At 40.9% G+C, this 15,311-nt stretch overlaps 1 protein-coding gene across 7 annotated transcripts in view; it reads left to right on the top strand.

Moving 5' to 3' along the window:
• The window catches only part of DAB2IP (DAB2 interacting protein), a 586,435-nt gene that overhangs the window by 217,962 nt on the left and 353,162 nt on the right, over positions 1 to 15,311 (top strand). For all 7 annotated transcript variants that reach the window (XM_063432812.1, XM_063432814.1, XM_063432815.1 and 4 more), the window contains exon 2: positions 8,317 to 8,420. In XM_063432812.1, the coding sequence (XP_063288882.1) occupies positions 8,317 to 8,420 (104 nt within the window). The remainder of the gene's footprint in view (positions 1 to 8,316; positions 8,421 to 15,311) is intronic.

Raw genomic sequence — 15,311 nt, 5'->3', positions numbered from 1 at the left:
GGTACTTAAAACGAGGACGGTCTCACCAAACTTCAGGATGTCTGGAAGTAATGCATGTGAATGTGATGACATGTTGGTTATAATATAAATACATGTGTTGGGATCCACACCCCCATTTGTTAGGAGTTATGTATATAATATAACAAATGATTATTCAGGTATGGGGCTGGGTCCTCTACTCACTGGGAGGTGCTGTAAAAATGCACTTTAAAGGACCACTCTAGGCACCCAGACCACTTCAGCTTAATGAAGTGGTCTGGGTGCCAGGTCCAGCTAGGTTTAACCCATTTTTTTTTATAAACATAGCAGTTTCAGAGAAACTGCTATGTTTATAAATTGGTTAAGCCTTCCCCCTAATCCTCTAGTGGCTGTCTCATTGACAGCCGCTAGAGGCGCTTGCGTGATTCTCACTGTGAAAATCACAGTGAGAGCACGCAAGCGTCCATAGGAAAGCATTGTAAATGCTTTCCTATGCGACTGGCTGAATGCGCGCGCAGCCAGCCGACGGGACGGGGCGGAGAGGAGGAGGAGAGCTCCCCGCCCAGCGCCTGAAAAAGGTAAGTTCCCCTTTCCAGAGCCGGGCGGGAGGGGGTCCCTGAGGGTGGGGGCACCCTCAGGGCACTCTAGTGCCAGGAAAACGAGTATGTTTTCCTGGCACTAGAGTGGTCCTTTAAGACTTCATTTACAAAGTATACGCTGGTAATGCTGTCTTGTTTAGTTTTTTTTTTTTTTAATTATTTTAAATTTGTTTTATGCTTACATTCCTAAATTCAGGGTAGTTTTTTTTTTTTTTTTTTTTTTTTTTTTTAATCCTGCCATTAATTAAAACATGTTATACATTTTGCAGTCTGTAACAAGCCAGTCGCTGATTTACATAGTTTAAAAAAAAAAAAAAAAGGAAAAATCATTGTCTAAGAAAATCATTTTAACACATTAGCTCTGACAATCTCACTCCATCCATCTGGCTTTCAAAGCTATGAACCAGTTAGTTACATCTCAGGTTGGCCTGACTTTTATTCTCGGACCATCTGCTGCAGGAGCTCTGAAGAATTTCAAATCAATGCCTTCCTATCGCCCGGCCTGCTTCGGAAATGCTAAACGAACAGAAGGGACAGATTTGCTGCGTGAATCTCTTACCTTAACTAACATCTGTTGCGCAAAACAAATCAACATCCTGTAAACATTAGTTTAAAAAAAAAAAAAAAATTTTTTTTTTGCATGCTACAAATTATCTTTTGTGTTCTCAGTTATTAAAAGTATCCTTCTCTTGGCGTCTGAGATCTGCACAGTTGCTACAGTTTAGAGAAAATTGCACTTGAATTCACCAAGTGGAGGATCTAACCATTGGGATTGTTACTATTGATATCAACGGCGGTTTTGTTTTGTAGGCTTCCACTCAAAATTCCGCCAGACGCTATCTCTGCATATTGATTTGATCTATCGTAACGCTCATGAGTAATTTTTCGGCATTATGTGCGATGAGTGAATTCCTATCTATAGGGAGATTAAAATATCATTGATTAGATTGATTTGATAAAATGAGGAATGGTGGCCTGCAAACAGCAGTATTTGTTGTTGACTGGCTATGACTACGTCTGTGTGTACGGAGTGAAATCTCAATGTCACATCAAGCCATATTTCACCTTTATATTGATTTGGTTTAGATAAGAGTCTAAAGTTGAAATACTGTAAGTATCTTTCAATGACTGCGCTACCCAGAGCCCTGCATGTAATGCAGGGTTATAATTTAGAACAAGATCAATCTATCTTATTTACACAGACTGATTTTTAAACACATTTATTGTAGTTTAACCCCTTAAGGACCAAACATCTGGAATAAAAGGGAATCATGACATGTCACACATGTCATGTGTCCTTAAGGGGTTAAAGATACATTACTGGGAGTATTATTGCTGTGGAGCTCTGTTATACACTCACACACATTACTGGGAGTATTATTGCTGTGGAGCTCTGTTATACACTCACACATTACTGGGAGTATTATTGCTGTGGAGCTCTGTTATACACTCACACATTACTGGGAGTATTATTGCTGTGGAGCTCTGTTATACACTCAGACACATTACTGGGAGTATTATTGCTGCGTTGCTCTGTTATACACTCAGACACATTACTGGGAGTATTATTGCTGCGTTGCTCTGTTATACACTCAGACACATTACTGGGAGTATTATTGCTGTGGAGCCATGTTATACACTCAGACACATTACTGGGAGTATTATTGCTGGAGCTCTGTTATACACTCAGACACATTACTGGGAGTATTATTGCTGGAGCTCTGTTATACACTCAGACACACCAACAATATGGAGCTCCTAGAAAAGAGGGACATTAGGCCATACATCACCATGACCACCTTTACTATCCTAAATAGGGACACTTGGGAGGTATGTTTCTATTTGATCTCAGTGTAATATTGTTGTGGAGCTCTGTTATGCAGTCAGGCACACCAATAATATGGAGCTCCTAGAAAAGAGGGACATAGGGAAATCAGGCCAACATAGGGACTGGCCCACCTAATTTGGGACTCTTGGAAGGTATGTATCTGAGTTGTAATTTGCAATCGGATGACCTTCATAAGACCGCCTAGGTATGATAACAGTGACACTCAACCACATTAATTGCAATTTAAGGATGCATTGCTGTGAGTATTGTTACTGTGGAGCTTCTAAAAAAGATTGGCATTACAAAAACAAGCTTACATTGGAACCTTACAAGGGAGCGTGTACTAACTAAAACAGGATACAGGACGGCTTTGTGGTATGTGGCAAGTCTTTGTCCAAATCTGGTCTCCTCTAAGTGATGTGGTCAAATGCCAGACATAGGAGCTGCAGTCTGGGTCCAATTTGTGATCTGCCCGATCCCTGTACTCGTCATGGGTTTAAACAGGAGCTCCAGTCCGCAACTTGATGAAGTTTTTAATGGGTTAAATGATTATGCAATCACACGGTGCCACAATTGCGACACGGCAGCTGCTTACAAGCCACCCTCTATAACACCATCACGTTGATGGAAAAGTCTGAACTAGGGACTTGCACTCTAAGCTAATAGCTCAAATAAATTGACTTCAGGCCATACATTAAACCTACCCAGTGTAAGACAGGAAATCTAGACTTGGGCAACTATCTTTTCACCTCGAGATACCAGCTAAAATAAAATTAACATACTCGTTAACATACCTAGTGCTAGCCGCTTGAACTCTCCACAGTAGATATGCTTCCTCAGAACATTTACAATAGGCACCATTCATATATACACTATTGGAAGACAAACGACCGCAATTTAAACTACAGGCAGGCCAAATGAAGCTATGCAAAGCACTTATTTATTTATATTCGGGACCCGTAAATTCACTCGCAGGAATACACACACGAATGCCGTAGCCAAGTAACAACCAACAGTATCAATAACTCGACACACCAGATATACTACACTATACACTGCTTACGAATGGAATGGTGCCACATCTACAATTTAGCACACACTGAGTAAAACCAGAATTCCTACATATAACCCTCGACTCATTTACTCTATTAATGATTTGAATGGGGATCCATATATCCCAAGTAACACTAGTGCTGAGAGTCGTACGGCTTAAGCTTATTGTATATCTATTTACGTGTACAACAATAACTGGATCTGCGCATCCACACACTGTCAAGTGATTTGAGAGACCTGCGAGTCTCACATTGTTGACTGTGATCGCAACTAAAATGATGATAAACCCTTAATAAAAATATATTTACGTAAATGATTATGCAAATACATAGGGAATCTATAAGTATTTAAAACCTTATCATGACAACGACATTGCAGATTTCTGTGAGTTTTGTTGCTGTGGAGCTCTGTGCGACACATCACATTACTATGACTTTTATTGCTATGGAGCTCTGCACATTACTATGTATGAGATCAATAAAACTCAAATATGTTGAGCTCCTAGCAGAGACGGACAGTGGAAATGAGCCTCCTTGGTTGTTTGCCATGAAGGGGTATAGCAACACAGAAATACAGTTTTGAAAAAAAAAACTAAAAACTTTTGCAATAAAATAATGAAAATATGGTTACTTTGCGTAAAGTGACGCTATAGTCACTAGAACCATTATAGCTCAGTGGGCTATAGGGATTGTCCCTGTTGGGTCAGCAGTGTAAAATACGATTTTTCTGAGAAAACGCACTGCATAGAGACACTGAACGCTCCGCATAGAGATGGATTGGCTTAGTGCGTCCATATGAGGAGATGCTGATTGGTGCCATGCAGCGATTTGCCGAGCATGCTCACTGTCCTCCTAGTGCTTTCACGTAAAAAAATTAAAACTGAAACTTACAACAACAAAGAAACAAATGCAAACAAACAAAACATAATACTTTGAACTGATTTTCTTATTTTTTTTTTTTTTTTTTAAGGAACACTCCACTGCCCAAATGGGTAAAAAAAAAAAAACATAATTGAGAAGCTTCTGATTTGGTGCACACATACACGCACGCGCTGGCTCGTCTATGCACATACTTCTGGTCTAAGGTCTGTGTGCGAGAAGGCAGGCACACTCAAGTAGAGCGTGCCCGCCACATCCATTTGTAATCGATAGAGGAAAGATCCAGGCACTCAAAGGTTCTACAAAGGCAATTTTATTCAAGCCGCTGGACATTTGGGTCCAATAAAATTGCCTATGTATAAACCTGGAGTGCCTGGATTTTTCCTCTTCTGATTACAAACTGTTTCGAGGGGCTGGGTGCTCGCCCCTGGTCCGGCTGCATCTAAGTGTGTGTCTTTGAAAGAGTGCAGTTCCTGGTTTGGTTTTTGCCACTTCCGTTGGCTCCCTAGAGCTGCAAACCACCATGGCTGTTTGATTGACAGACAGGGGGGGGTGTTCCCTAGTTAATTTATAAACGTGCCGGATTCTCATAGAAATCTGCACTTTTATAAACTGGGGTTAAACTAGGAAGTGCAAACTGAATTGCTTTTGGAGCATGGAGTGATCCTTTTAAGTGCCCGGAAACCTCGCCAGAAGTAATAGAATACAGGAGTGAAATGGTCATATATTTATTTTCTTTCCTCTTCTAAACTGCAGATAAATCTGTTTCATTAGTTGTGATGTGTACCAGGGCGCAATTTACTTTCAACCACTAGTCATTCAGTAGTGTGTAATTTCATGTTCAAGTGCAGGCTGCCCAGTTTGAATAAAAAAAAATTGAGTCATTTTACAATTTCTCCATGAAGGGTGCATCAATAGTAGATAAAAAAAACGGCCACGAGATACGATTTGCTTAATCATATGTTGGAACGGTTTCTACTCAGTCATTTTTTGTTCAGCTTCATTTTTTCTTCTTCTTCTTCTTCAAGGGACACTCTCAGCAGCCTGTTGTAGTAATTATGGAACTTGGAGTCTCTTGCTGCCATCCACCGTAAATCTGTCAAAGTAGCTACAAACGGTTTAATGCTTAACATGCGGTGTTGGTTGGTGGTTGCCCACAGTCCTTAAGTTTAGGTTTTTTCTTTATCTCATATTATCCCACACTCGTGCCAGGTTTAGCCAGAACGCATTTAGCCGAGCATATTGGGCGAATATGGTTTGCCTGGTAGGAATTGGTATGACAATGCGGGAGTATGTACTTAGACCATAAGGACCCTGGGCAACTAACACAGCACGGCAAGGGTTAAACTGTTTGTAAACCGTTTGACTGCTTACTGTCAGACAAAACGCCAAATTTGTAACCACTACAGTGTTCCATAGTGGTTATGGTGCCTATTTGTTAGTCACCTTTCTGCTGACAGGCTCACGTTTATTTCTAAAAGAGGAAAATCCATCCAAGGCATATGTCTGAAAATGTGCTCTCAGCTTATATATATATATATATATATATATATTTTCCACCTGTTCTATGTTACATTTTGTATTTATTGTGTATTAAAGGACCACTATACATACTCGTTTTCCTGGCACTATAGTGCCCTGAGGGTGCCCCCACCCTCAGGGTCCCCCTCCCGCCGGGCTCTGGTGTGAGGAAGGGGTTAAACTTACCTTTTTTCCAGCGCCGGGCGGGGAGCTCTCCTCCTCCTCTCCGCCTCCGATCCTCCCTTTCGGCTGAATGCGCATGCGCGGCAAGAGCTGCGCACGCATTCAGCCGGTCGCATAGGAAAGCATTTACAATGATTTTCACAGTGAGAATCACGCAAGCGCCTCTAGCGGCTGTCAGTGAGACAGCCACTAGAGGATTTGGAGGCTGGATTAACCCTATTATAAACATAGCAGTTTCTCTGAAACTGCTATGTTTATAATAAAAAGGGTTAATCCTAGAGGGACCTGGCACCCAGACCACTTCATTAAGCTGAAGTGGTCTGGGTGCCTAGAGTTTTCCTTTAATATTGTTTTTGTATTTTATTGTACCCTAATGTAACAATGCAATGATTTGTGGACCCAGGACATTCTTGAAAACGAGAGTAGTACCTTTTCCAATACATTGTAGTACCTTTTTATGTTCAGACACATTAAATCTTTTTTGCCTATAAATCCATGGATTTGGCATGGAGGAGTGATTTATGGATACACAGTAGCTGTATTAGTGCAACACACAACAGACATTGCAAGAAACGGTGATCTTAATGGGTTGGAGTGTGTGGAATGCCACCGGTTCTATTCCCCTCTCCCCAAATAAAATAAAACTAACTTTATCTTCTTCGTTGTCACTCTGTTCTATTATGGAACTTGCTGGTGCTTTAAATAAAAAAAGTCATATATAATTCTGTAAAAAGGGGGTATAGGCTCAGCGCTAGGTGGTCTAAAGGAGAAGAGAAAGGAGAGAAGCTGCAACCTATGGGTATGAGGTTCCCTCTAAAGTCCTCAATTAAGAATGTGGAAAAAACAAAATAATAGGTCGCGCTGTACAGAAATAATACAATTTTAAGGTAAAATGGGAAATATAAAATAGATAGAAATTTTACTCACATATAGATATACACTAAAATAAATATAAGAAAAAACGTAATAGTCCCAATATGTAGTGGATTCCAATAGGCTGATGGAAACTTGATACTGTAGTCAAAATAGAGCGCTGGGTCTTCTATGGTATAGGCAATCTTGGCTCAATGATGGGCATGCAAAATAGAAAGACAGGGAGACTCCAATAGTGCAGACTGTATTGGCATAGATAAAATAAAATGAAATAGGTGTAGGGGAGGTATTTCACTCACCTATGCAAGAGCATGTACTTGCTCAAGTGTAATCAGCATTCAGTGGCGTTTATCCCCCACTGGCGGGACATAGATGCGGGTAATTCCTCGAAGTAAAGAAAATAAAATATAGTGCTCACTGTATATAAAATATAAGAGTAAGACTTAAAAAATAGAGAACGTACTCACATTTGAATGAGCAGGATATACTGCTCAATATGATGGCGTGGGTGGTATAATCCCCACCTAGGATTCTTTAGACAATAGTCAGCTCCAAAATGACGTGTAACCAGGTAAAAGAGGAAAAGATAATATAATATAAAATATACGGATAAAATAAAATAAAATAAAGGGTATATGGCAAATGTATGGTGAAAAAAGCCAATATTCCTTTATTAGTACAAGTATAAAATATATATATAAAATTAGCCAAAACGCGTTTCGCCACACAGGGCTTTATCAACTGGCAATAATATACAATAACCTGGTAAAAATGAAGCTTATATAGGTTTGAAGAATACATAATGGTTTGAATTATGGCGCCAAAATGACGTCATCAATACAATGGGAGAAATACAGAAATGTTAAAAAACATAAACATAACTTAACAATAGCAAGAGTATTGAATAATAATGGAATTTATAACTGAATGCTGTAAAAATTAATTAAAAACGAGTAGTTATAATGATAAAAGAGAGGAAAATAGATGGTCATGTGATCGCGAGTTGCCGTGATCACATGGTACGTCCCAGTGCTTGTTGGGACATGTAGTACATATGATGGTGAGCTGGGGAGACTGGAAGGGTAAAGAACACGTGACCGCGACCGCTCGCGGTCACGTGATATAACATGGAAATTAGAAAGGGTGTGATGTCTGGACGGAGGCTGGCTTCTGAGGGCACACCTCCGTCCGATAGTAGCCAGTAGGGAGGTGGGACACGTGATCCTTTATGCAAAATTAACCACCACCCTCCATATAAATATAAATACGTATCTACTGGCAAAGTACTTTTATTGAATATCCCAGGAATGATGAATAGTGAAGAATTCATTCATTTTTGTGCAGTGAGGTTACTTGGATCTATATCTAACAACCAGTTTTATTTTTGTGTTTTCTCTATCAGAATCTCCACCTGAAAAGCCAGGTCGGAGGCGCAGCATGCCTGGAAGCTCTTCCGACAAGAGTCCCACCATGGAACCAACAGCGACCACCCCGTTTCGAGTCACGGTATGTATAGGTTATTACCAGTATGTTGTAATTATCATTCACTTTCAAGCATTTTTCATAAGCTCTAATGGGTAGTGCTGGTACTGCAGAGGTTTGTAAACTACATTTCCCATAATGCTCTGTTAAAGGGTGATCTCAATGCAATATAGCCAAAATAGTTCACTGGAGTGATTATGTTGCCTTGCGTGACCCGACTCTTTTTGCTCCAAGAGACCACCTCTATTAATTCTGTATAATCAATGTGGCTGAGAAAATAAACATTGAATTTCTCCAGCCTGGCTGACATTGATTGGATGAGAATGTTGGGGGCAAGCTAACCCAGCACTCAATCGGTTGTGGTCCTTCTAACTTTACTTCTAAATCTTTGAGCTTCAGGACAGGGCTTTAAATTCATTGCTCACAGAACAGATTGGCACATATAAGAACGGTGTACTACAAGCTGATTGAGAATGCCACTGCTTGCAAACTACTCAACTGCCGAGTGGTACATACAGAATATCACTGAGACAGGCAAGTCCGTTTAGGGATTGTTCCTTCACCAGCAGATGACATTTCAGCTCATCTTGACGCTTTCTCAAAAGGCAATACATTCCTTAAAAGACTTACCTGTGTCTCTGGTATACTGTGTTGTTAAGGTTCTCAAAGTCAGGACTACAGGTGACTACGGATAGCAAAATAACAATTCTATTGATAAAGGTATAAAATTGGCACATTTGCGATTGTTGCTCTGTCTTGTTTTATCATGCGCCTCCCATGTATGCTGCGTATTGTGCGCCTTGTCCCTGCAAAATATTTATGGATTCTGTGTGTGCTTTCACGATAGTGTATAGCTTTTCCACTTACACAATCCATACCTGATAGCTTTTTTTTTTAAACTTATTTATTTTTAAGTATTCTGAGACTGCAGCGATTTTGGTGTTCAGACATATAAGGCGAAATGGATTGATGCACTTGAGAAACGTACGTTTATAGCCATATTTGCAGAGTGTGACTAGTTGCTCAGTTCACAGTCCCGCAGAGTTACATATGAACATGCTCGCTGTATATTGTACTTTAGACGAATGGAACCCAGTCGTTGTTTTCATAGAAAAATAGGTTTTCTGTAAAGTGTGCTATCACTAAAACGATCCCCATAAATCCATTTGAGCAGTCAGTTCACATGCAATTAGCAATGCATGTTCCTTCCTTCCACTACCTTCTAAATTTGTGCCAAAATGCCCACAGTTAAAGGAACACTCCACGCCAAAAATGGCAGGTGGATCTATATTTGGTATATACGAATGAAAACATGTATTGATTTAAAAAAAAAAGCCTTTGGACGTTCTTCCCCCTTTTTCCTCCCAGGACAGACTTTGTCTGTGCCGGGGAAATGGCCAATGAGTGGCTTCTCATTTAGTGCACACCTGGCAAGAGAGGGCTCGGAGGAGGCAGCAGCTGAGAGCTGGCTTACTGTCACTTAGGAGTAAAGTCACCTGTGCTCTAGCACTGTGTGCGTGCCATTTCTGTTGACTCAGTGAAACTAACAGAAAGAGAAAACATAACTCCCAGTCTATCTGATGGACTGCCAGGGAGGGTCTTCATAATTGAGTTATAAAAGTGCCAATTTCTCATAGGAATGAGCACTTTTATCAACTTCTCAGAAAAAATGGGATACTCCTCACACATTAAGCACATCAGCAAGCTGAAGGACTTTTTGGGTGTGAAATGGTCCTTTAAGTGAAAATGTTTATTCCAGTTCCAAGCATAAGCGTGATTATAAATCAGATGTTTTCTGATTGTAATGCCTCTCGATGTGTAAAATATGTATGCTTGTCTATAATTTGTGTAAAATTCAGACTGGCTTGCCTCTATTCAAGCAAGAATATGGATCTTATTTAGGTCTTTCAACTGCCATTCCCCTCCTTTGCTGAGAAGAAGAGCAGGGACTACGTAGGGAAGCAGATATCTTCACATCAGGGTGGTTAATGAGGCTAAGAAAAGTCATGCTTCCTGGGCCGTAGGTGGCGGTATAGATTCACTTAATGGTGAAAGGACCACTATAGGCACCCAAACCACCTCAGCTCAATGAAGTGGTCTGGGTGCCAGGTCCCCCAGGTTTTAACCCTTCAGATGTAAACATAGCAGTTTCAGAGAAACGGCTATGTTTCGCTGAGGGTTAATCCAGCCTCTAGTGGCTGTCTCACTGACAGCCGCTAGAGGCCGCTTCCGCGAATCTCACTGTGAAAATCACACTGAGATGACGCTGGACGTCCATACGAAAGCATTGAGTAATGCTTTCCAATGGGCAGTTTGAATGCGCGCGGCTCTTGACGCGCATGCGCGTTCGGAGATGATGTCGGAGGGGGAGGAGAGTTCCCCAGCACAGAGGGAACCCTGCGCTGAAGAAAGGTAAGTGGCTGTTGGGGTTTTAACCCATTAATCCAGAGGGAGGGGGCCCTGATGGTGGGGGGGACCTAATGACCCTATAGTGCCAGGAAAAACAAGTTTGTTTTCCTGGCACTATAGTGCTCCTTTAATCCTGATCTGAGGCTTGCCCATAAATATGGATGAAATGTTCAGTAAGGAAGGTCTAAAATAGACTGTTCACTGAAGGTTGGTGTAGGTGTGCAGCAAAGGGTGCATATCCGCACATCCCCCAAACTTTGTCGTGATAGACTCAAGTGTTTGGGGTATTTGTCAGCTCACAGTGTGACCGGTCCATGCAAACTCTTTCCCGACATGCCAGTGTTTCTATTGATGTATGTCACAAATAAAATATTTAAACACACAAAAAATATAAATCTTTCTGTTACTTTAATCGTTTACTATCAAGTTCTTTTCGTTGTACAAAATATAGGAGCATGTGGGAGGAAGAGCTACCATTTACAGTCCCTCTGCAGAGATGCAGTTTGACAAAATGGAGAACTGTGTAGAAATTAGATTTACAAACCGTACTGGAGCAAATAGAAAAGGGATGGGCCTCCATAAATTGAATTAAAAAACAAAAATGTAAATTTATTAGGACATCACTAACCTGACAAATTTCCCTTCATAACTTTATATATTGATCTATATATTTACCATGCAATGCAAACATTCCTTTCTTAAAAAACCTGCATTGTTTTATATTGCAGGAATAAAACTTAAGGACCACTTTATTGAGATGAAGTCAACTGGGTGACTTTAGTGTCCTTTAACACAACAAGAACAATGTAAAGAGACCGATTCTCCCACGCAAACACTGCGGATGGAAACGTTGATTGTAGGGGTTTTTGCTATGTATATAGACAATTGATCTATTATTGATATAACGTTTTAATTATCCCAGGGGACGTGAGGGGCGGGGGCAGAGGGACACTATAGTGTTAGCAATACAGCTTTGTATTCATAACACGATAGTGTTCTTATATTGTCAATATCTGAATATTTAAGAAGGATAAAATTTTATGAAATACTCCTGTTGGCTTCACTGGAATTTCATTTAAATTCCAACGCATTTATAAGAAATCACAAGACAAAGTAGGGAATCCGTTATCTTTTTTGGCAAATCCGCAGTTCGCAAAAGGCACGGCTTCTGCTACTAATTTCTGCCGGTTCCCACAGCTATCGCTCATGACAGCTGTGTGAAAAGTCTTGTTCTCATGCATTTCGATATTTATTCTACACTGGATTCTTCGCTGTATTGGGATCCTCCATAAATCTCGTTGTTTTACAATGACCATTATTTATATTGTGCCAACATATTCTGCAGCGCTGTACGATAGACGAACAAGACTAACAATTCTAACAAAACAAGTTTGACATATGGGAGCAGTAGGTGAAAAGTCCCCTGCCCAAGTGAGCTTACAATCTAAAGCTGTGACGCAGCTCCTGGTACATTTGAAAGATGACAAAAAAAATATGCCGGCCCCCTGACGGTGGCAAAGGATTCTTTACAACAAAAATTGTTCAGTATAGCATCATAGATAATACTTTTCCAGTATTAATTATCTGTAAAAGCTGATTTATTTGCAGCTTTCAAATGGATTTAATACTATTTTCTGTCAACTGTAAATTAACGAGATGTTAATATAATAATATGCAATTATAACTGATTTAATTACGGTAATAGGAAGTTGTATCCATGATAAATAAATGTAATAGGACTCTAGTTTATAATGGATATTCTAGTACTGCCGTTATCTCATCAAGTGATAGGATAAAAAAAATAAATTAAATATGTTTTTTTTTTTAAATTGCATGAGGTCATGCTACAAGATTACATTTTCTGCTGACTAGCGTATGACTAATTCCTGGACTTGTCCTTTATCCAGAACTCGTTATGAAACTGATTAACATTAACACAATAATTCACGGTATTTATTTTAGCAGAGGCCCTAGTATTATTTTTTCTATAGTCTATTTTTAATGTAATTATTTTTTAATTTTATTTTTATTACAATTCAATCCCATTTTGAAGTAAGCAATATTAAACATTAAGCACCAATTTACTCAGTTGGCATTTTGTGTAAAAGTACAATATACTAAAGAACTATCCTTGCCTAGTAACGAATATGTATTTATTAGGTGTCAGAAATAAAATGAATTGTAGTAAATCTACACCGGTTTTATTCTGCAACTGGGTGTCTCCATCTTAGCTCCCTGCCAATCATTATTCTAAGCGCCGCTCTTTACACCTGCCAGTCAGCATAGAGAGATCATACAGAGAAAACGAGAAATGAAACCGTGATATATTTATCAAAGTGTTCTGAAAATTGATGGTTAAATTTCATATTTTTTTTCTAATTTGTATTTGTTAAAAAGAGAGCTAAGGGGGGCGGGGCCTGACTGCAGAACACAGTAGACGTGTGTTGCTGAAGCTCTTGCAGCCCCATACAAACTACGTCGAATCCCGCTAAGCAGAACCTGCAACCCAACTTATTCTGGCTCCTATGTGACTGGGACACCGAGACCTACAGGATGACACCCTTCCCGAGGTTATACGCCAGGGTCCCAAGCACTCAGCTACTGAGGCCTACACACGAGGTGGACATGGGGGAGACGGCCGCTCTCCCGTTGTCCCAAAGCACTGAAAGGCACAGCTCAGACCACCGTTCCCCCCCCCCTATGGACCGGCGGGGGTTATCCCGGTCCCCATCAATCTGGCACTCAAAGCTACACGGACTGCACCTGACCGCCCGGACCGGGGCTTTGAATATCCTGTACCCAGCAACATGGCAAATACTATATCCGGGCCTGTGATCACACTGCCCAAGCCTACCAGCCTGGACCTGATTTTCCAGAAATTCTGGGCCTGATTGGAGCAACACCTAACCGGGTCCTCCCCTGCTCACGGAGCGGGGACAGATAAAAGGATGAGGAAGACGAGGAGTGGACTGATCTCAGGTAAAGCTTGTTCCCCCACGCCCGATACGCTCAATGTATACCCACCCGGGCCGGAGGTCCCACGGAGCCGTCCTCCGAAGCTTCAGCCACCACGCCGGAAGCCCGCCGCTGGCGGCGGCGAAACACTGGGACCACTGACGGCGCCCATAAGGGGAAAGACACGGCACACATAGAGGTCCGAGTCTGTGGCAATCAGAAGCCGACCCGACACGAGGCCTGGGGCTGGAGAGAAGCCCCTCCTTCCTCGCAACCACCCAGCACCGTCCACTGCACCCAAGCACCAACAGCCTCACGACCCAATACAGGCATCGGCTGATGCAGTGACCTGAACACAGGCCTCGCACACATGACCGAGCAACTGCATGGACTGACAACCGGAGAGACCTACACTACTGAAGATGAAGACTACCTGATACCCGGGCGGACAGTGAATCTCAGAGACTGTGTCACTTGACTCAAAATGGTACCACTTTAAGCAACATTTACAATACTGTGACTCCTCTCTACACCTCAGATATAGTCAATTTTGTTTAGCTTAAAATTGTATCTGCCTCTTAGCTAACCCCGTAATGATCAAATACCAGCAGTTGCCAAGACCATAACGTCACATGTGTGCCCCTAGTCCATAAACCTTTGCAGGGGACTGTCCCCCCTAAGCTTTAGCCCATAGCTTGCTGCCTAGTAAATACTTTGTATGAAAAGCTTAAACTAACCAAACGCAAATCAATCTTATATCGAAACTAGACCCAGCCTGTGTTACCTAGTTAGTCTGTTATTTGAGAATGACCACAACATGTTTCAATAATGCTTTCTATGATATAACCAACCTAGCATGTTAATATATATATATATATATTAAAAATGTGCGTGTTACTCATATGCCCCGCATGTTAAGCGAGGAGGAATGCCTGAGGATTGCTATTGGCGCACCTCAAGCCTGTTTGTACTATTATTATGCACAGCAAAAAAAAAAAAAGAGAGAGCTAAAAACAGATAAAAAAAAAAAAATGTTCCCACAGTAAATTCTGCCAATTTTCACAGAAATGTACATTTTCAGAAAATATCCAAAACTATAGTAATGGAAAAAGGTCACAAATCTGTCGGTTTGGTGATTTAATGGAACATAGTCAAAAAATGATGGGGAGGACACAAAAACGAACAGATACGGATTAACAGACAGGTTTGCTTAACTAAAGCAAAAATATGCAAAAAAAAAAAAAAAGTGTTGTTGACTTTGATCAATTTCCCCGCAATGTTTCCATTGTATCTCCAATGCAGTGTGTGCCCTGCCTGTGCCTGCACTGAACTGGATTGTGATGCCCTATTAAAGGAAGGCTATAGTGATAGGAATACAGGCCAGTGGTAGATCGCCCATAGGGGAACTTGGGGTAGAGCCCCACCAGCTTTTATGTGGGAGAAAAATAATTTGCAGTAGCTTAGAAGCACTAAGATTATTTTTCTAGAAGGCAGGGTGGCAAGCCAAAAACTATGGGGGGAAATCAGCGTCTCTATAATAGGTTTTATTTC

This window comes from Pelobates fuscus, chromosome 9 (assembly GCF_036172605.1).
Source record: "Pelobates fuscus isolate aPelFus1 chromosome 9, aPelFus1.pri, whole genome shotgun sequence".
Lineage (NCBI taxonomy): Eukaryota > Metazoa > Chordata > Amphibia > Anura > Pelobatidae > Pelobates > Pelobates fuscus.
The sequence above is the reverse complement of the archived record's forward strand: the minus strand, read 5'-3'. Positions and strand labels throughout refer to the sequence as shown.